Below are 23,489 nucleotides of genomic sequence, written 5' to 3'. Positions count from 1 at the left end.
CCAATTTTTTTAGAATTTGTCAGCTTTTTCATAACATGGAATACATGTTGTGAAGGTATTCAGTAGGTTTATGGCTTTAGTAAAGAAAATCAAGCCCTTTTTGTGAACAGAACTTCCATTCTGAATAGAAATATAGTAATTTTGTATTACAGGTTGATCAAAGTAATCTCAAGGACTCAAGTATTTTCTATGGGCTTTCCATTTTGGTAAAAAAAATAAAGCATGTTTCTCATTGATATAGGATAGCCCATTTTTGTTCATACCTTAATTTTTTAAATTGCTCTTTATTGGCACGTGACAATTCCAAACTTCAAATTATAATGCTATAAAATCTCATCTCTTTTTCTATTTGAATATGTTAGTTTAACAACTAAATCTCTGCATTTCAGAAGGGTCTTGAAGTACACCTCATTTATATCAGCTTCTGACATTTTTCTTTTTTTATGAATAAGAAAAGAAGCAGCTTGGTCCACTGAGCTTCTCCAAAGAGTGCAAAAAATTGCTTTCCGAGCTCCAGAGTACAATCTCATGTGGGATGATTTGTGGTATTAACAACTTTTACCTGATTGGTCACTGCAGCACTGCAGTATAGATTGTAATTTCTGAGCCTAAGGTCACAATTGATGCTTGCAAATAATGAGAAATAAAGCTGACCAATTAACCCCTGACAGGAGGTTTATTAGAGGTTCTGTAATCCTTTATCATGCTTTTGTGTTGCCAAACAGGCTGGTGCTGGGGATTTGCACAGCTTAAAATATACACTGAAGGAGGCCCATGGAAAAGGACTGTTTATTCTATTCACAGTCTACTCACACTACAGAAAGGGAGACTGAGCTAGTGTAGGCTGGATAGTAGAGTACAAATCCCTCTCTGCATTTGACTGAAGAACCTGGTAATGTTGTTTGTCTGGGCTGTTGCTTCCTTTCGTGAAGGGATTAGGTTGGCTTCTTTCCTTCTTATTATGGATTATGGGCCGGTGTAAATAGTTGGGAGCTATCCATCTTGTTTAACCTGAAGTTGTGAAATAATAAGGAAATGTTTATTTGTGCAGGACTTAATTTGTTCCCTTTTATAACATACACTTCATCTAAAACTTAAGCCATATGGATAATAGCCTGGGAAAAACAACCATATAGTTTTAATGATCAACTCCTTGCTTACTAAGTGCAAAAGGTCAAAAAAGTAGAAAAGGATATTTAAATTGTATCATGAAGAAAAGTTTTTAAATCTCCCTTTTGCTCATCATCAAAATCCTCAAATAAGTGTGAGGCAAAAATGCAGCACTTATGTTTTAATTTTTCTGTTTTTTAATCAATAAAGATGGAGTCAACTCTTTGAACAGTAATTGTACAGTCTTATAAATACAATTCATTACAACACAAAACATGCTACAAAATACATTTAATAGAACTACTAGAGCGAAATTCTTCCAGCCGGTTAGCCTCTGAAACCACTAAAACATCTCATGAATGACATCAAAAGACAATCGTGTGTCAGTTTACTGTTTTGATTAGAAAGCTGGCACAACCAAAACATAAGCAAACTCTCCTCTATCCATCATCACCAAAGCACAAGTATGTCCCTCAAGTAGGGGGCATAACTACCCATTTAACAAGCTTAAGCCCGAGTCAAAGGGTAAATTATTGAGTAATTTTTGGGGCTAGAGAAGCAGGTACTTTCCTTCTGGGCATTACCAAATAAAGCCAGGCCAGAGCTTTGGCTTTGCCCCTTACTCCTAAGAACCCAGCTTCCTCCCCTCCCCACCACAATAATGTGTCCTGTTCTATTTGCTGGTTGCACTCCACCACATTGTGGTGGGCTAGAAGAGACAGACTGCCCTAGGCTCTCATATCCACTGTTGGTATACCTGCTTTAAAGGAAGGTCCAATCCCATGTCTTTTTCATTGCCAGCACTGCATTATATAATTTTCTATGCCCACACTTTGTTTGATATCCCCAGAAGATCCCAGTTACCAAACTTTAAACTCAGCAGAAAAGTAAAATGACTCACTTTCTCTGTGTTTTGTAATCAATAAACTGTTAAGGGAGTTTCTCTGTTTTTGCAGTTGTTGGAACTCATTGTAACTTAAGTAACATTAATAACATTGAAAACGTAGAAGTGAATACAATTTGACTGTAGTTGATTACGAACTTATTAAAAGCGGATTTTCCATGTGCAATTCAACTCTTCTGCCTTAAAATGGCAAAACGTTTTATTCTACATTCCTATCATGGAGCATCAAACAGTACAGCACAGGAACCAGCTCTTCAGCTTACAATGTCTACACTAAATTAAACTCAATGTCTTCTGCCTGAACATGATCCATATCCCTCTGTTCTCATTCACATGTCTATCTAAAACCCTCTTAAATTCCGCTATCATATCTGCTTCCACCATCCATTCCAGGCACCTGCTCTTCTCTGTGTGAACAAAATCTTACCCTGCACATCTCCTTTCTTTACTCTCTCACCTTAAATGCATGCCCCCAGTATTTAATTTCTTCCAGTAGTTATTCTTTGTATTTATTTCTCGTACTGAACTGAATGTTGCAAACGGACATGAAAGAACACAGCTAAATGTTCTTTTCCCTGCCTCCAGGCCCGATGGAATAGGGACAGTCACAGTGGAAGAGAAAGAACGTTTTGAAGAAATCAAGGCCAGACTGCGTTCACTACTTGAGAATCAGATTACTCATTTTAGGTAAATACAAGCAGATAAACCATCAAGCTGGTTGATGTATTTTTTACTTCTTTCCAGTGGTACATAAGTCTGTTTGATTTTAAGATACATACAGAAATGGTACTTTGTTTAATATTATTTTTGTATTAGTTCTGTGCAACTTTAAAGCACCAGGGGGATAAAAAAAAAGCCATTCCAGCATCAGCTACAGAAAGAGCAATAGTTGATGAGGAAAAACATCTGAAAAGAGTGGATGCCCCCACCGGGCTATGCAGCATCTGTGGAGAAGGTAGACAATTTATCCCATTATCATTGCACCTTAAAATAGCCTACAATGTCCGGACTACAAACAGGTAAATCCAAAGGATACCGTCAATTGTACCTTCCTCCTCAACAAGAAGTGCTGGCTTACAACTTTCTCTAATCTATTCTGCTGGAATTATGATCAAAACATTTTATGTTTTGTTCTATAAGGTGCAAGTGAGTTTATTAACATACTTTCTGCTTTAACTTCTGTTTGAAAGGAAACAAGATACAAAAAAACTAATGAAACTAATCATAAATGCCTGAATTGTTATTTTCTTAAAATTCTTATATATTACTGGATTTTTGTGCTCTATAGAATGTCTTTTCTGAGTTGTGTTTTCACATCCCCATCAAAGATTGCTGAGAAAGTGACAGTGACAAATTTGTAAAAAGATAGACTAAATAATTAACCTTAGTCCAGGAAGACAGCAAGTAAAAAATAATGTGGACAAATGTGAGGGTACTAACTTTGATAGAAAGAAAATAAAACATAATTTGTAATAGAAAAGAACAGCAATTAAATATCGTTATGCAGAGAGATTTAGGTGTCTTGTACTTTAATCACAGGAGTTAACTTTGCAGGTACAGCAATTAGGAAAGCAAGCTACATGGTCACATTTATTGCAAGAGATTGGTGTGCAAGAGTAGGTAGCAAAGTCTTGTTACAATTGTACAGGGCCTTATTGGGGTCATTCAGTATTCAATATTCAGGAGGGATAGACAGGAAAGAAAAGGAGGTGGGGTAGCATTGCTGGTTAGAGAGGAGATTAACGTAATAGAAAGGAAGGACATTAGCCTGGAGGATGTGGAATCGATATGGGTAGAGCTGCATAACACTAAGGGGCAGAAAACACTGGTGGGAGTTGTGTACAGGCCACCTAACAGTAGTAGTGAGGTTGCGGATGGCATTAAACAGGAAATTAGAAATGCATGCAATAAAGGAACAGTAGTTATAATGGGTGACTTCAATCTACATTTAGATTGGGTGAACCAAATTGATAAGGGTACTGAGGAACAGGATTTCTTGGAATGTATGCAGGATGGTTTTCTGAACCAACTTGTCGAGGAACCAACTAGAGAGCAGGCCATTCTAGATTGGGTATTGAGCAATGAGATAGGGTTAGTTAGCAACCTTGTTGTGCGAGGCCCCTTGGGTAAGAGTGACCATAATATGGTGGAATTCTTCATTAAGATGGAGAGTGACATAGTTAATTCAGAAACAAAGGTTCTGAACTTAAAGAAGGGTAACTTTGAAGGTACGAGACGTGAATTAGCTAAGGTAGACTGGCAAATTATACTTAAAGGGTTGATGGTAGATATGCAATGGCAAGCATTTAAAGATCGCATGGATGAACTACGACAATTGTTCATCCCAGTTTGGCAAAAGAATAAACCAGGGAAGGTAGTGCACCCGTGGCTGACAAGGGAAATTAGGGATAGTATCAAGTCCAAAAGAAGAAACATATAAATTAGCAAAAAAAAAGCAGCACACCTGAGGACTGGGAGAAATTCAGAGACCAGCAGAGGAGGACAAAGGGCTTAATTAGGAAAAGGAAAAAAGATTATGAGAGAAAGCTGGCAGGGAACACAAAAACTGACTGTAAAAGCTTTTACAGATATGTGAAAAAGACAAAGATTGGTCAAGACAAATGTAGGTCCTTTGCAGTCAGAAACAGGTGAATTGATTATAGGGAACAAAGACATGGCAGACCAATTGAATAACTACTTTGGTTCTGTCTTCACTAAGAAGAACATAAATAATCTTCCAGAAATAGTAAGGGACCGAGGGTCTAGTGAGATGGAGGAACTGAGGGAAATACATGTTAGTAGGGAAGTGGTGTTAGGTAAATTGAAGGGATTAAAGGCAGATAAATCCCCAGGGCCAGATGGTCTGCATCCCAGAGTGCTTAAGGAAGTAGCCCAAGAAATAGTGGATGCATTAGTGATAATTTTTCAAAACTCCTTAGATTCTGGATTAGTTCCTGAGGATTGGAGGATGGCTAATGTAACCCCACTTTTTAAAAAAGGAGGGAGAGAGAAACCAGGGAATTATAGACCGGTTAGTCTGATATCGGTGGTGGGGAAAATGCTCGTCAGTTATCAAAGATGTGATAACAGCACATTTGGAAAGAGGTGAAATCATCGGACAAAGTCAACATGGATTTGTGAAAGGAGAATCATGTCTGACGAAGCTTATAGAATTTTTTGAAGATGTAACTGGTAGAGTGGATAGGGGAGAGCCAGTGGATGTGGTTTATTTAGATTTTCAAAAGGCTTTTGACAAGGTCCCACACAGGAGATTAGTGTGCAGACTTAAAGCACGCGGTATTGGGGGTATGGTATTGATATGGATAGAGAATTGGTTGGCAGACAGGAAGCAAAGAGTGGGAGTAAATGGGACCTTTTCAGAATGGCAGGCAGTGACTAGTGGGGTACCGCAAGGCTCAATGCTGGGACCCCAGTTGTTCACAATATATATTAATGATTTAGATGAGGGAATTAAATGAAACATCTCCCAAGTTTACGGATGACACGAAGCTGGGTGGCAGTGTTAGCTGTGAGGAGGATGCTAAGAGGATGCAGGGTGACTTGATTAGGTTAGGTAAGTGGGCAAATTCATGGCAGATGCAATTTAATGTGGATAAATGTGAGGTTATCCACTTCGGTTGCAAGAACAGGAAAACAGATTAGTATCTGAACGGTGGCCGATTAGGAAAAGGGGAGATGCAACGAGACCTGGGTGTCATTGTACACCAGTCATTGAAGGTGGGCATGCAGGTACAGCAGGCGATGTAAAAGGAAAATGGTATGTTGGCATTCATAGCAAAAGGATTTGAGTACGGGAGCAGGTTGGTTCTACTGTTGTTGTACAAGGCCTTGGTGAGATCGCACCTAGAATATTGTGAGCAGTTTTGGTCCCCTGATCTGAGGAAGGACATTCTTGCCATAGAGGGAGTACAGAGAAGGTTCACCAGGTTGATTCCTGGGATGGCAGGACTTTAATATGAAGAAAGACTGGATCGACTAGGCTTATACTCACTGGAATTTAGAAGATTGAGGGGAAATCTTATTGAAACATATAAAATTCTAAAGGGATTGGACAGGCTAGATGCAGGAAGATTGTTTCCGATGTTGGGGAAGTCCAGAACGGGTCACAGTTTAAGGATAAAGGGGAATCTTTTTAGGACCGAGATGAGGAAAAACTTCTTCACACAGAGAGTGGTGAATCTGTGGAATTCTCTGCCACAGGAAACAGTTGAGTCCGGTTCATTGGCTATATTTAAGAGGAAGTTAGATATGGCCCTTGTGGCTAAAGGGATCGGGGGGGTATGGAGAGAAAGCAGGTACAGGGTTCTGAGTTGGATGATCAGCCATGATCATACTGAATGGTGGTGCAGGCTCGAAGGGCTGAATGGCCTACTCCTGCACCTATTTTCTATGTTTCTATCATACCAGAAGCTTCTTAAACTGGTTTTGTCCCTTATCTCAGGATGGACCTGCTTGGCTTGCAGATAATATAACGTAAACTACTTGATTTATTCCTGGGATAGGAGAGCCTAGAAATCCTATGAGGATTGATTGAGTAGACTTGTGTGTACATTCTCTAGAGAACAGGTAATTGGAACTTACAAGATCCTGAAGTGTTTTGACAGGGAAGAATCTAAGAGTGGCTTTTTTGGCTTCATGTCTAGAACTGGGGGCACAGACTCGGAATAAAGAGTCGGACAATTAGGACTGAGAACGTGAAACATTTCTTCATTAAGAGTGTTATGAATCTTTAAAATGTTCTTCTCCAGAGAGTTGTGAATGCTTAGACTTCAAGCCTATTCAAGGCTGAGATTGAGAAATCTTTGATGCAGGACTATTCTCTTTATGAAGTGGTGGAACAGGCCTCGTGGCTTATTCCTGGCTCTGCTCCTGTTCCTTACGTCTCTAAAAATTCTTCTTTAAACTACTCATGCTGCCTGCTCTACCTGCTGATGTTGCTATTGCTAAATGTCAAATAATACCTGACAGCAACTGATGTTAGAAAAGAGAGCATTGTTGCCACAGAAGTTGACTTAATCTCCATGGGCAACTTCATTTGATTTAACACTAGGCACCATCTCTTCACTGCTGACTGTAAAGTCTGGCCCATTGCAATGTCTAACATGTTACTGTTTTGCTAATCCTTGCTAAAAGACTTAGATTGTCTAGTGCATTTTGCCTCTTCTCTGATCTCTAAAGTTAACTAAGATTATCGTTGACATATTGTTGAAAACTAATACAATCCCTCTGTCTAACAGATATTGCTTTCCATTTGGAAGACCAGAGGGAGCACTGAAGGCTACTTTGTCTCTCTTGGAGAGGGTGAGCAGTGAACAATTTAACTTAAGTGCAGTTCAAATATCAAAGTAATTTACATTTAATCCGCCAATCCCATTTTACAAAAAGGTGTATTTTTTATATAGCATCTTTCATTACCCATTGAAGAATGACCCAAAGTGTTTAAAGGTTAATATAGAATAAAATTCTTTCTCAGATGTACTGACTGTTACAAAGTTGAAATTATTGCAACCAGGCTTTGCTCCATAAAATGCCCACACTCTGGCAGGGTAATAATGTTGAGGTAATTTGTTTTTAGAAAATTTGAATGAGGGCTAGGTCCTCTTGGTTCTCTTCATATGATACCCTGGACCCATTATGTTCATCTGGGAGATCAGATCTGCCCTCAGTTTAATATTTCACCCCAAACTTCCTATTTCTTCACACTGCAGCATTCTCTTGGTATTACAGTGGATTGTCAGTGTAGTGTTTACATGCCTTGAGTCCACACCCTTCTGAGTCAAGGTGAGTGCATTTCACATTTAATCAGAGTCAAAGTGTATGTTAAAATTGCTTTTGCATACCAGAATTAGACATTCTTTTCTTCAATGGACATCAATTGCTGCAAATCCAGCTTTTTCTGGTATCTGGAAAAGTTCAACAAGACAAGGGTAAAGAGTGTATAGCCATTGCTTATAATATTCTTCAGGGCTTCCTATAATAGACTTCCATTTCTGTCATTAAAAAGGTGCTGATGAAGGATATAGTAACCCCGGTTCCACAAGAAGAAGTTAAAGTTGTTATTCGGAAATGTTTGGAGAAAGCTGCACTTGTAAATTACACACGACTTTCTGAGTATGCCAAAATTGAAGGTAAGTCGCAGAGTTTCCTTATGAATACTTTCACTAAATAAAGCACTTGAAACCACATTACCAAAAATCTACAAAGTTATGTACATGGCAATGAGTTGATTCAAAGATGTGATTTTCAAAAACATGTTGACTAAGAACAATATGCATTTGCTTCACAGGCAAATTAAATTATTCTTCGTGCTTACGTTTACTAAATACCATTGAAATTACTAGCTTGTGCTCAACACAAACTTCAGTTTGTTATTCTTGCTTCAGTTTAAGTGCAAGCAAATATCAGATCCAACAGGTAAACAGTGTCGTTTAATCACTGAAACCTATATTTGAAAAGGCATGGGAAAAAATTGTACATTGATGAAAAATTTGAGAGTGCACTGCTTCAACACATAATACATACTCGAACCCTGTAAAGCCCTATATTTGTAAATTACCATTATTAACATAATTGGCTCCACCTATTGGCTTAGAATTGAAAATTCTTAAAGCAACATGAGGTTCATTATTAGCTAGAAATCTCAAATGCAATTTTAACAACCTTTTACTTCCATTTATGCATTTATGGAAGGAAGGTGAGCTTTTTTTGGATCGTCACTGGAAAATGAAAATTTCCCTAGAAAGAAGCTAACTTTGAGTCTACTGATAATTATATTCATCTCCTCAGAAGCTTGTAATATGGAAGATCGTGCAACTACAAAAACGTAAATCAACGTAAGCAACTTGTATTTATGCAGTAGCTTCAACAAATAAAGGTGCATCTCGGAATGTTATCAAACAGAACTGGACCACTTGAGATCACCACAGACTATTATCAAACAGAGCTGGACCACATGTACTCAGCACGGAATGTTATCAAACATGATCACATGTATTAAAGAAGGGCAGGGGAAAAACAGGTGAAGAGGAAGTGAGAGAGCTGCAGCACCTAGCACCTCAGAAGTTGAAAGCTGCTGCTACTGCTGAGGCATTAAAATTCACTACATGGAAGAGGCAAGTGTTGGAGAGTGCGTAGATACTTCTGAGTGATGTAGGGTAGGAGAAGATTACAGAGGCACGGGGGGGGGGGGCAGTGCAATTTAACAATGAGAAATAAATTGAAAAGGCAATGCAGTGCTTAATCAAGAACTCACTGTTTTGGTGAATACCAGATTTTTTTTTGAACAAACTCGAGTTTACAAACAGGAGAATGTGGGGTCAGGTAATGAGGACAGGGATAGAGTTGGGTGCTCCTACAGAGTCAGAAATAGTCTGTAAGACTGATGGTCAAAGATCATCTCAAAGCCAAGTATGGCATCAGGCCTGCAAATAGTCAGCTTCGGTATCTGATCTTGTGAGTAAGAAGATTGGAGTTGGCAGGTTTGAGGTTTAGGTCTTTTCCAGTATTTACTGGAATTAAATTGGGGCACCACTGCCTCACAGCTAGAGCAGGCCAGGTTTAATCTGACTTCTGGTGCTGCCCGTCTGAAGTCTACATGTGGATTTCCCTAGGAACTCCCATTTTCTCTCTCATTTCATCAATCTATGGATTGGGCAGGTCAATAGGACCTGCAGTCTAACTGAATGGGGAGAATAGTACAGGGGAAATCAGTAGGAAATGAGACCTTGTGAGATACCATAGAGTCAAGGGCTGGAATGCCTCCTCCTATCATAAGGAAATGCTGCCTGTGGAAGTAGGGAGATTTCTGCTCTGATGATAGAATGGATCAAGTAAGCATGCTGGCAATTAATGGAAAAAGATGGGATTAAATGTGTTCCTCAGTTTGCAGCTGCAAAGTATTGAAGTATTACTGTGTTAAGGAGTTTTCTACTCAGGCAGAGTTCCTGTTTCAGGCATGATGTGGATAGGTGGCACTGAGGAAATCCTTAGCAAGGTAATACAGGTAGGAATGAGAGTATTCACTGAGTACCATCACAGATTAAATCAGCAGATACATCAGAGAAGCACTGCTGGTAATTGAGACAGAAGCATCCCCACCCTTCCATCCATTACGTAGTTAGCGTGGGGTTACAGGAAAAGCAGGAAAGTCAATGATAGGAAGTGAGTTTCTTTACGGGCTCTTCCACTTGTCTGCCATCGTCTCTTGTAAGAAATGTAGAAACTCCAGAATAGCTAGCATTAAAACTGCTCTTCCACATTTTCTGCTGTTCTGCCACCAAAGTGACATCAGATGAACTGAAGAAACTTGTGAAATTTCATCCTTGAACATTTAAAACAGAAACGTTTCAAAAACGTGAAGCCTAAAAGGGGAAACGTCTGTAAATTGCAGTAGACTTCTTAAATCAAATCATTTCATTAAAGAATGTCTGTATGAAGATACTTCAGTAGTCTTTGCTGAAGTAAAGCTGTGCCTAATTTGTTTATTATTGCTGTATTCACAGATTTTTAGCTTTTTATTTAACAGAAGTTTGATACTGTTAATGTGAAGATGGGAGTCTGTTTATTTAACTTTCAAAACAATTTTTGAAAGTGCTATTTTGTCTTGCAGACATTGGTCCTTTTATGCTGTTTTTCCTTCTTAAAAATTGCTTCAGATTGTTGACAAGTTTCCTCACCCCCACTGCCTATTCTATTGCAGGTCCGCAGTTTGAATGGGAGAATTATTAGTTACATGTAGTAAGACCTCTTTACTAGTTGAAATAGTGTAATTCATAGATAAGACATGCAGAACATTCACTAAATTATAACTAATAACATTAGAAGTCTATAGGTTTTGAAAAGTAAATGTGTGTGAACTGCTGCTTAAGGGTGTTAGCCTCTGTAATGTGACAGTATGCTTTTGTTTGGTGGTTCTTCCAAAGCTGTGTACTAAAGATGAAGTTTCATTTAGTGAGAGTAGTTATGTAACAAATGTTTGATTTAAAACTGAGTACTCAGGGCATTTTACAGAACTAGACGGAAGTTAGAGCAATTTATATTGTTTTAAAATATATACTCATAATTTTTCAGCAATAAAGTTGTGAAATGATGTAATTAAACTAATGTCTTTTTATTGTTTGAAAATGTTAGATTCTTACTTAGCTGGTGTGAACTGCAGTTGACTGCAAGTTTAGACAGAGCTGAGTGCATTTCTAGTAAGCTTGAGCACATGATGGCTATGTGTAAGTAAAAATGCATTCAATTCCAGTGTAGATCCCATAGTGTTTGATTATTTCCCTTTTGTGCTTCAATTCTTTCTGGTTTTGTTAATGTACCCTCTTTTATACTGTGACTTTTAGGTCTGGGAATACTATGAAGCAACCAAACACTTTTTTTCCAGCTCTTTGTTCAGAGAAGTAATTCATTCTGCACTACCTGTTCTTTCCTGCTTCTCTCCTTTCTTGTTTTATATTGACAGTCACTTTTTTATACTGCCAAAAAAAAAGTGGCTGCAGAAGTACGTAGTGGCCAGCATGCAGGGATTGTGATCTCAGCAACCCAGCATTCACCAACTGCATGTACCAGGCTTCCTTACATGGGCATAGTCTATTCTGTGCTTTGTTGAAAATAGCTCAAATACATAATGTTGATAATTAAAACACACTAGTACATTCCCATCCTAGTCATTACATATGAATACGCAAATATTTTATTCAAAGCTGAATTGGCTGGAGTTGATATTCTTGGGCAAATATGATTTATCCAGCGTGTTGACCAAAATTTTATAAAAACGTTGATAGTGACCTGACAAGTTTAATTTGGTTGGGAAGGTGCTAAGACTATGCCAATGAAGAAATACCTGAGAGTGGTGTAGATACTAAAAGCACTTGCATTTAGTATCTTAAAGCCTAAATCGACAAAATTCTGTTTCCTTTATTCATTATGTTTTATCATTAACAGACTACAAAATCTGAAGAGATTTGTCAGAATCATGGTCACAGCTTCTTTGTGACCTATGAGCATGCTGAATGGTTAAACCTGAATTACCTACAAATTCAAATATCTTTTTTCTGCTGCCCAAATAATATCCCAAACAACACCAAATTTTTTTCTTTCTGACCTAATATAATTTTCCTGAGCTATGATCTCTTTACTTCTGACCTAAGCTTCTTGCATGCCCAAATCCTCTTTTATAGGGAAAAAGAGAGAAATGTATGACCATCCTGTCTTCTGCTTGGCCTCTCAAGTGATGGATTTAACCATTCGTGAGTACCTACCACATCCTTTCCACACTGTCTCTCGCTCTTTCTGTTGACATGATTTTAAAGCCAGTCACAGCCAGCCCCTGACCAACTTCACTCTTGCACTTTTTGTCCCTCAGCCTTTTTGTCTGTTGCTTCTGTCTGTGATATCGAATGTTTGAATTCCAGCCAGTTGATTTCAACCAATGCCAGGTTTTTAACACATGGCCCATTGTTTGTGATGAACTCAAAATATCTGTAAGTTTTTAAGTTACTGTTATTGTCTGTGACTTGAATGCATTTTTACTTTGCTTCTGTGTATTCCTGAGTTGTAAGCACTTGTCACTGGTACATAATACAAATTCAGGACTCGCTTACAGAGTCAGTAGCTCACTAATTCCCACAAGAAATAGGCTTTTTATTTACTGTGGGTAAAGACATTCTGTTAGATCTATGTGGATAATTTATCTTAGTCTGTCTTGTCTGTGACTAATTAATCAAATGTAATCATATGCATACATGCTGTATTTACATACCTTAACCTCTTCTCGATTTCAAGCTGCTGATGGATCATCTGATTTATTTTTTTACATTTTAGGGTTCAGTGGTTCGCTTCTATCTTGAGCCCATTGCTTGACTCCATTTCAGAATGTTAAATGCTAACTGTCCATCTCTGTGGGGCACCACTGTTGCTCTTTGCTTGAAAGGCTTTTATAGTAACATCCATAGAGTAATTGGAGGCATCGGGCAAACTCTTTGCAAATCACTGGTGCCACACATCTAGGGTGTAGCTTTTGGTTCACTTGCTCATTAATCCTGCATATTTGTCTTGTTTTTTTTCTCTCTTTCTCTCCTTGTTGCTCTCTCTTTCATATAGAGAATCAAAAGGATCCAGGTGAACTATTGTATTCTACATCTTAATGTAGTGGGACAATCTCATTAGATTATTTCTTTCCTTTGAAAGTAATTTTGAGCAGCCTAGCTCCTTCTGAGGTGCTCTTCAGCAGGCTCAATTAATGTTTAATGAGCCTCTGGGGTAGAAACATGTAAGGAGTTAATTTGTGCTGTCTATACAGACTGGTGTTTTCAGACCAGCACGTTATAGCTTCCGAAGTAAACTTACAGGAGTTTCAATTAGTTTGCAAGTTACATCATCTTCAGGGTCTTCTTACTTAGGGGAAAACCTTAATAAGCACATGAAATTACTTTTTAATAAATAAAATAGTTATGGCAACTGTAGCTACCTTTAATGTAGAATGTGATAATTTTACAGATCATATTAATCATTGAATACTCTTTTCACCTAATGTTCCAATAAATACATGTCAAAACAAGATATTGTTTCTGGCAGCAGTTAAAATATATAAATTGCTTATGCAATTATATTTAACATATACAAATAAGAAGTATGATATTTATTAGAATACAGAGTATGACATCTCAAACATTTATTTGTTAAATACTTTAATGCCATTAATTTCACTATTTATGTGAACTAATTACACACTGAAGCATAGCTCTGGAGAAAGTGCAACTTGCAGTTTTATTTCTAATATAGGTTACCACTTAAAGATTTATGTGCACACATTTCAGTGTAGTTTCTGTTTGATCTGTACAAGTAGAGCAGTCAAATGAGGTTTGTTTCAGTTATGCTTTATTTTACTGACGTTAGTTTTTAAGGATCTTTGCATCATTCCTAAATCATGGTGCAGTGTATGTATCATCTGAGCCAAGAACTGTTTTTCCTGTTGTGGATATAGTAGGTTAGAATTCCAAATAAAACTTTTGAAGCAATGTAATCTGCACAGGGCCTAAATTAGTGCATTATAATTTCATAATTAAACTGCTCAACAATAGATAAGAGATTTCTGTTAATATTAGGTCCCACTTTAGCACAGATCTCAAGAAATTCCTTACTGAAGAACATTTTGTCAAAAACGTTGCAAATACGTTGTTCTGTTGCATCTAAAGGAAATGCAAAATAAAACTACAGGTGCTGAAAATGTGAGATAAAAAATGCTGAAAATACTGAGCAGGTCAAGCTCTGTTGAAGTCTGTAACTAAATACTTGGAGTGCCATACTTATCCTTAGGAGTTTGTACCAAATCTGTCATGAGGGGACATATTTAATTCAAATAAGAATTTTGCAAACATTTAGTATATCACATGCTGGTCTTTAATGCAGTTTGAGCTACTCTCAAGAGATTTGCCCATTTGTAAATGAGATCAGTAACATTGTCAAGCTAGGCGTGATCAGCACACAGTGCCCCTACCAACATGTAACTGTGTTAATGGGTTCACAGGGAGTGATTATTTCCCAATTCTAGATAATCCATAGAGTCAGTTCTGAAGATCATCAGTCATTAGTCTAACATACTTCTAATGATAAAGTGCATTCAAAATTATGTCAGCAGCAGCATGAATATGCTGAGGTTACACGATATACAAAGTCATAGAGGTAAAAGTGAGACTACCATTCTTGTAGAAAGTAACTTACCAGCACTATGCCAAGAGGGTAAATATTATTTTGCTTACTAAGATACAAAGAGAATTCTGTCAAACCAAGAAATTTTTCAGTTATTGTTATAAATCCAGAAGGATCAACAGAAAGAAAATGTCATAAAACTTAAATAGTTCAGATCAACAGTAACAATATCATTCATTCCCAGGCTGCTCTACTGGCCTTAATGCATCACTGTATAGTTTTTGTACTAGTCTGAATAATCCAGCTGCAGCTCTATTTTCATTCACTACTAAGGATTATTCCCCTTATAATTATATTCCATAATATAAATCTGAGTATTGGCTGAGAAAGTATTTAGTTAATGCAACTTCATGACTTAAACTGAGCATGACCCTCTTATAGTATACACATAGGTAATATTTCTGTTTGATATTCAGTGTTAAATTAGCATGACGTGTTACCTGAATATCAGAACATATGGAATATAGTTAGACTTTAAAATATAAATGTTAAACTTATATTCGGATCAGTAGAAATAAGATGATAATTAATTTGAGGTTTTGAAAATGCAATACTTTTTAAAAAGTTATTTGTAAACACTATTGCTATTCTCTTGTTTCCTCAGAGGCTCAGATGTTATGTTACAATGATTGAAAATAAGGCGAGGGTCTAACCTTGGTCTTATTTCAGAGTGCATGTGAACAGTTCAAGTTATTTCTAAGTTAAATCAGGTATTTTGATAAATATAATTCTTGTGAGTAGCTTTTGAAGTAATATAATTCAAGGCTACAGTTACTTAAATGTAAATCTATTCACTTTAAATAACTAGTTAACTAATCATTCATTTTGGAGAAAAGTACCAAAATTTAGAATCCTAATGCTAAAATTAGCTTTAAAATATCATATGAGAGGATATCAGTTGCAAGAGCATAGGGGAATGCAACTAATGGGATTGTTCTGTTGGAAGCAGGCATGATTTGATGGGATGGATGGCCTCCTGTGTACATAAACATTTGGGGAGTGGTTTCGAGCAACTCAGCTTGTGGTCCAGTTTCTTACATTGATCAAGTATCAAGGGAAGTGTGTGAAGGAAACCTCTGCAAGTGAATCCAAGGACCTCTGCATATGCAGCCAATTGTCATTCACAGCACTTTCTCTTTGTTCTATGAATGATGATGGATGCTGCCTCATAAAGCAGCAAGTCCATGGTGATTAGAGTATCGGACGTTGCTGGGTTTGGTGAACTGGCTTCAGGTTGTGTTGGAGATGGAGGTTGTCTTGTATCTGTCGGAATTCTGGCATCATCCACTATCTTCCAACTAGGTCAGTTATTTATAGTCCATCCTTCACAAGCGTGAATATCATCATAATAAAGAAGGAGTAAATTTGGCATTGAAACACATTAAGCCAGTAGGTCACCATTGCCTTACTAGAACATAAATGTAATGCAAAATAAATAGCAGATTATCAGTTCTACAAATCTTCTAAAGGAACTGCCAACAGCATTTCAGATCTAATTAACAATGCCTCCAACCTTTCCTTCCCACTTTTAAATTATGTAATATCTCCAAACCTCGCCAAACTTTTGTTTCAGCTATCAGGAGTTGTTAGGAATGCACTTTACTCGCTAATATTTGGGAATTTTGACCCTTAATATTTCTGATTATTATTTTACCCTTTCCACCACTATATCTCGGTAGCTAATAAATGATTTTTTCCCTTCCTCTAGATTTTATCTAAACACCTCCCACTGCTTCCCAATAGCTTCATTAATCCTGTTCTTGCTCTTTAGTGTCATATTTGATCTTCTTCACTTCCCTGCACTTGTAGTTCTTTACGTCCAGTGAGGCCAGAAGAAATTCTGAATAAATTTTGTTTTCTCTTTTTATTCCACCGATCTACTAGATCGGCTATATCTTACAGATACATAAACAAGAAAATTTGACAGCTTTCAGCTTCGCAGCCTGGATTGATAGCCTGGCAGAGTGGAGTGCTCAACCACTGCAAAACCTGCTTGATTCAATCTTTTCAATAGGATGTAAATCTAAAGGGTTCTGCAGTGAGTTAAGTAATCTTTTATGCTGGGTTATTGTCCATGCAGTGAAGCTGAAAAGATTTCCATTGGGACCCAGTTGCACTTGTTGAAAGAAAGGAACAATAAACATAATCGAAGTAACTGACAAAAAAATACCTGATTTAATGATAGATTCGATGGCTATTTTTGAGGGTGGAATTACTGTTAAAGCTATGATTTCTTATGCCATTTCATTACTAACTTCTGATAGTTTCTTTAAAGAAAACCGTATAGCTGAGAATTTGAGTGGACTGTGCTATTTAATACAATTAGATTGAAAAGATAAAGAGTTAAAAATTGGCATAATTTTTGATCAGATATTGACAAATTTCATGTCATATGCTTAAAATATCTGCTATACGGTGCACTATTGAAATCTTTAGAAACATTTAGTTACAACTGTCATTAGCAGTTACAGAAGTATCTCTTGAAATGTCATGAATAAACGTTTCTTTCACTATTTTGACTTTTTTTCCGTTACTTGTACCATTGCTCATTCAGTCACCTGCTTGCTTACTTTTCCTGTCTCTTTCACTCATGCATGACAGCACGACGATCCCGGCCTAAGCCACCGCCTGCACCTCCACCCATAAAATCGCGGCAAAACAGTCTTAGTCAGAGAATCAGAGGCATGCCTAAACAAATACCAAGTACTGTTACAGCTTTTTATTTCAGTTATTGTTTCTTTATAGCTTGTTGCTTTTTATAATCCTTTTACTTACCTTGGTTACGTTGAGTTTGTTACAGAAATATATGGTCTGATATAAATTTAAACAACAATTTGCTGCTTCATGGTAATGATTGGTTAAATTTCTAGTTAGAGCACAGGAAAAGAATACTTTGCCGTTTTTGTTAAGCATTTGATGCACGCGACATTCACAAATATAAATGTCAGCACAAACTAACAGTGTTGCTGCGTAACGTACTGCATGATGACTTGAAATGCTTTGATAAAACGGTGTCGTGCAGTAATATCTTTTTGACAGCCAACTGTGCTCCAGTTAGTTAGTTTCTTTAGTCTTCTGGTCATTGATTGAAATGTGCCTTTCCTACTCTTAAGCTTTCTTTTGTGAAGTGTACCATTCCAGTTCCACCTTGCCCCCAAGATATGTGTACATCAAAGAGAAAAAAAATGAAGAATTTATTGGATTGGATTGGGTTGCTTCATCCAGACAAATGTCCTACAATATATTTACAAACTACTGTGTAGTATAGGACATATTAAAATTGTCCTATCCCCTGGATAAAATACTAGCTGGAGCACTGTACAATCTTATTAAACTGGAATAAACAATGAACTATATTTTATCTAATTTCTTGTACAGTGTTTTGCTAAATGTATATTTGATTAAATGCTAAAACAATGAAAGTAAATACACATAGGTATTGGCTTCTTAAATAAGAAGTGCAAATAGGGGAAGTCTGCTTTTTATGTATTGCTCATTTATACTACTATTCACCACAGAAAATGTAGGGCAGTTAGTCACTCCTGCCAAAAAACTGGAAGATACAATTCGTCTTGCTGAACTGGTTATTGAGGTGCTGCAACAGAATGAAGAGCACCATGCAGAGGTGAGTGTTCCCCTTAATAGCTTACAGACTAAATTATGTGGTTTGAAGCCATTTTGATGGCATTGGCTAATAACTGTATAAAATTAGTTCTATAGTGTCTAAATATAGCATCTAATTGTAATCAATAATCTTAATTAGATAGAGAGATGAAGTCCTCAAGATGCTATAAAACGGCATAGGTACATCAGGAGTATGTTCTCTTATTAGATCCAATAGAAACTTAAAGATATCATTTTAAAATTCCTTTTCCGAATTAACAAAGATTTCTCTGCTCTAATTTTGGTGTTAAGTATAATGACCAGATGAAATCGTGTACCTTTGTTGTAGTCATCTTATACCCGAAGATCATCTAAGTTACTGGTCTGAACCTGATATGGATTGAGAAAATGTTCATTGACTCAATTTCATTCCTTGCATTAGATCTTGTACAGTTCTTAGGTGGATATTTCCAAGCTTTTAATCTCCCAAGAATGGTGAATGGCCACCTTAGAAGAAAAAGTATTGTGAACTTTCACTGCAACTCCTTCTGCGCGGTTTTCTCAGATGAAATATTGATGCAAAAGCCTCTTTGAGTTTTTTTGCTGCAATACCAAGAAGGTTACAAAAGATTTAGTTAGCTACTATACAAAAATCACTAGTGATGCTCAATTGTTTCCATCCAAATTCTTTCCATTCTTCTCCAGAATTCCAGATTGCTTGAAAATTTCGCATGAAATTTGGCATTGACAAGTTAGTTTATTTACTAAACTGAACATTGAAATAATTTCTGGACAGAAAATAATTAGATTTCTTATCACCTTGGTAGCCATTACTTTTGGTACTTAGCAGCCATTTTAAAATTGTATGCTTTCAACATTTGCAGAGACTTGGTGGAAAATCAGGATTACAATGTTAATACACTATGTAAATACATCTAACTTTCAAATTCTCCCACACTTATGAGCTACCAAAGCTGTAAAGGGACACAATCACTCTTTACAGCTTTGATAATTCTTATGTGAACACAAGAGAGCAATATTCAGGGTTGAGACGGGTTTCTTCTTTCAGTAAGATCTCCCCCTCTATCAGACTAATAATAGAATATGCTGCTTTTTACTCACTCTGAATGTGCGAATCCATAGCTCACAGCACACTGAAACTTAGAAAAAGTATTCGTGCCCTCAGGAATTTCTAGTGTGTCCAGAATGTTTCTGTTCACTGGAGCTTTTATTTCAGCTATCAGGCGTTTTTTTTTAATTATTAGTGCAATATGCAACAAAGGGCTTCTTCCCCCTTATAACATTATCAGATGTTTAATATTAACAGTATCTTTTATTTTAAGAGCTTTATGTTGCTACATTTTCTGATATTTTCTTTGTTGTTTATTTATATATTTCTATATTAAATTTAACTTTCTATATAGATTGTACTCATATTAACCAGACAAAAGTGTGAATCCATAGTGCCTTTATTATTTGGTACAAAGGTAATGATCAGTCCCAACTAATACCTGATTTACATATTCAAATTTCCTCCCTTCTGTTCAATCATTGTTGGATTACTACAGGGAAAAGAGGTATGTGACCAAACTGAATGAAATAAGTCACCTCCCCATATGTCTCGTGCATGTCCTAAAGATACCATCCTTCCTACTGGGATTTTACCGGCCTTCCCTGCTCTTATTCTTCTCCAAAGCAGTCTACTACCAACTGTCAGCACAGTGCTTGCAAAACAATTATTTCGACTTGATATCTGAAATGGTTTGCTTGGGCTGGCTGAACAGCCTGTGCATGTTTTATTGGATGTTGTATCAAGCACCAAGGGGCTGCATCATCCTACCAGTCTTTACCTACTAGAAAATCCCCTAAATCCACTATATTTGTGTTGTAGATTAGAGTAGGAATTTGTTCTCAGCCTCTTGTGCTAAATGTGCGTGCATTATGGCAGTTGCACCTTATTTTCTTCTACTGAAGTTAGCACTATTGACATCAATGGAGACAAATTTTGAAGACCAATTACTGTACACTTTTAGCACAGAAGATGAAGAATGAATTTTTACCCTGAAGTCAGAACTTCAATATTGCTTTACAACGTAGAACATACCATCAGTTCAAATACAACTGAAAGTTAAAATTTAATGTCATAAATGTATAGAGTAATTTTGGTGCGAATAGGAACTCTATCTTAAAAGAAGTAAAATATGGTTATTGTTTCGACCAGTATGAGTATGGATTATGAGTCATGCATTCCACCATATTGTTGCAAGATAATGTAGTTTATTAAAAATACTGATTTGAACAAAGTGATTGAAGAATGAACAGTAACATCTCTTGATAGAACTTTGATGGAATTAAGCAACTTGATTAGTAGCACATGATCAGATTAGCACATCCATTAAAGTAATTCGTAGAAGACATTGTGCAACTGGCTTCCACAGAGATCCCTCCATAACAAAACAGTCATAATTACAGTAGTGTGGCACTTAGTGCAATGCTATTACAGCTTGGGACAGTGGAGTTCAGAGTTCAAATCCGGAACCGTCTGTAACGAATTTGTATCTTCTTCCCCCAGTCCAAAAACACAGCAGTTAGTAGATTAATTGGTCATTGTAACTTGACTTGTGATTAGGCTAGTGTTAATCACACTGTGGCTCAGACTGGAAAGGCCTGTTCTGCGCTTGTATCTCTAAATAAATAAATTTGTTGTGTATGCTTATGCACTAAGTAAAGAAATTTGTCCACTTGAAAAGAAGATTGGCCACTTAAATGTGGTAGGAGTTGTTGAAGCTGTGAACAAAGTCACCGGAGAGACACTGAAGCTAGTGGATATAGAAGTGTTTTATTCAGCAAAGTCAAGCAGCAGGCATAGTACTGAGACACTGTTGAAGAAAAGGCCTGCCCAACCCAATATGACATGACATCTTTATATGCTAAAGATCAAAGGACAAAACAAACCAATTCTATAGTTACAATGTATCTACAATGCTTCCTCTGAATTACATAAAATTTTCAGACACCTCTACCTTCACACCGACATTCCAGACGCTCAAAATCCCCACTGACTCTAGGCCGCATTCATGTATACACAGGCATCTGAGGTGTGTTTCTTTGTTTGCGGTGGACTCCAGCCTGCAGCTCCAGGAAACCCATTGTTCTGAGCTGCATTTTAAATTCAATCTGCAAGCCACATTCAAATCTGAAGAATGGCTGCTGTTGAACTTAATATTTGCTGTATACCCTAACTCCAGAGTACACCCAAACAGTTCCTACTCTTAGGCCTTCTGGCCAAAAATAAATTTGTTCCAGGAAAGGCCATACTTTAAGGAGGAGCCTATTAAATTAGGTAGAAAAAATGCCCTGTGCTTTGGACCCCCTTCCCCGATTACCTATCATCTCCCTAAATTCATCTACATCTACGTTATTATCCATAATGGCTACCCACAAGACCCTAAGCAGATATTGTTCCAGAAATTTGACCACCAATCTTTAAAATGCAGCCTTGTCATTTGTATCCCTGCTGCCTTTTTCCCTGATGGCTAATTGCAGTGTAATCTCATTCCTTATCTTCACTGATAGCTCTCAGCCGTAGCCATCGGTTGTTACTCCCTGGTCGGGGGCACCAGTAAGGTAAATGTATCAGGCTTACAGGCAACAGCTCACACTCATGTCATGACATAAGATAGTCAGAATCTTGATGACCGGTCACTCAGACTCTGTACAGGAGGGGCTGGAGTGGTCTTTATTTGGATGCCTCCAAGGACCTCAGACTGGTGGCATCCCCTTCTGGATTGTCCACTTGATCACTGGCCCAGCCATCAAAAGGGCTCAGCCATGTGTAATTTATTTTCTTTCTCCATCTGCTGCACCATTGAAGTTGAGACCTTGATGTGTTTGCTGTAACTCGGATCCTCTCCCATCTATTTTCCCCAAATATTTTTCTATTCTGTACAACTGAACATCTGCCTTCAGCAACCAGCCTTGGTTACAGAGTACAGTTACAGTTATACTTCAACATGCTATTCACGATTGCTGTCGTGCTCTCTCGGTGTCCTCCGCCTTCACGTTTGCTTCCATCAGATGTGGTTAGGTCTGATGCAGCCGGCTGGTGTTCATCACTTAGGTTCTCTTTAATGACACTGCTACCGGGAACACCTGATCTGCCGCTCTGTCTGTGAGGGGGCAACAAGAAAGTGAGTTGTATGCTTTAACCTGAGTCCAGTGTTTCCACTAAGTCTGCACACCAACACAAGTGTCATTTGTCCAAGGCACCAGCTATGGTTCTGTCCACCTGGGAGTGAAACCTGACTTTTCAACCACCATGGCTTGGTCGCCTGACTGTGGGAGAACTATCGTCTTTCCTTCTCGTTCTCTCTGCTCAGCAGTACGTTGCTGCTGCTTTGCTCGATCCTCAGTGCGTTACCCTGGTTACAGTGGTCCTTCATATCGCTATGTAATCTTACTAAATTGGCAGTTCTGGATTTTTCCTGTACCCTTGTAATTTCTGTTGCTTCTTTCACCGGCCTCCTCACACAGATGTCTGTCCACTCATTACCTTAATGCTCCGTACTATCCCCTTTCCGGTGAGCTTTTATTCACTGCTACCTCCTCGGGTAGCTGCACTATTTCTAACAGCTCCTGGCTGTGTTTGACCCTTACCCTTGGGACTTCCTGACATGATTGTTCCACATTGCCTAGTCTCCCCTCCCTGCTTGGGGCTGCTGTCTCTCTGTGGGCCATGTTAGCTGCTCCGTGGGTCACACATGTCCTTGTCCATCTTAATTCTCCTTTTCCTGAGTCTATGATAGCAGCTGCCTTTGTCAGTGTGTCTATCCCCAGGATAGTACCTTCATTGTTTGGGCACACACAGAAATCTACAGGAAGCTGCACTCCCTCAATCTCAAGTACCTGGGGCTGACTCTCTCTGCCCTCATTGTTTCATCTCCTGCATTGGTAATGTAAATTTCCACTTCAGTAATGGGCAAGGTTAGATCAGTTATCGATACTGACAATTCATTGTCCACTAACGTTTCACATTGTTGGCCCCAAATAAACCTGTGTACATTTGTGGATGATCACCACTGGCAGTAGAGACGACCGTCAGCCTCTATAATCTGGCCAGCAGTCAAATCGGAAAGAGAGGGCACTG

General features: G+C 37.9%; 1 protein-coding gene across 3 annotated transcripts in view; it reads left to right on the top strand.

The window, feature by feature from the left end:
- The window catches only part of cadpsa (Ca2+-dependent activator protein for secretion a), a 465,102-nt gene that overhangs the window by 344,289 nt on the left and 97,324 nt on the right, over positions 1-23,489 (top strand). For all 3 annotated transcript variants that reach the window (XM_059944256.1, XM_059944255.1, XM_059944254.1), the window contains exons 14-17: positions 2,600-2,701; positions 7,273-7,336; positions 8,040-8,163; positions 18,259-18,365. In XM_059944256.1, the coding sequence (XP_059800239.1) occupies positions 2,600-2,701; positions 7,273-7,336; positions 8,040-8,163; positions 18,259-18,365 (397 nt within the window). The remainder of the gene's footprint in view (positions 1-2,599; positions 2,702-7,272; positions 7,337-8,039; positions 8,164-18,258; positions 18,366-23,489) is intronic.

This window comes from Hypanus sabinus, chromosome 19 (assembly GCF_030144855.1).
Source record: "Hypanus sabinus isolate sHypSab1 chromosome 19, sHypSab1.hap1, whole genome shotgun sequence".
NCBI classification, from domain to species: domain Eukaryota; kingdom Metazoa; phylum Chordata; class Chondrichthyes; order Myliobatiformes; family Dasyatidae; genus Hypanus; species Hypanus sabinus.
Note: the sequence above shows the minus strand (reverse complement) of the source record. Positions and strands in the feature narration are given on the sequence as shown.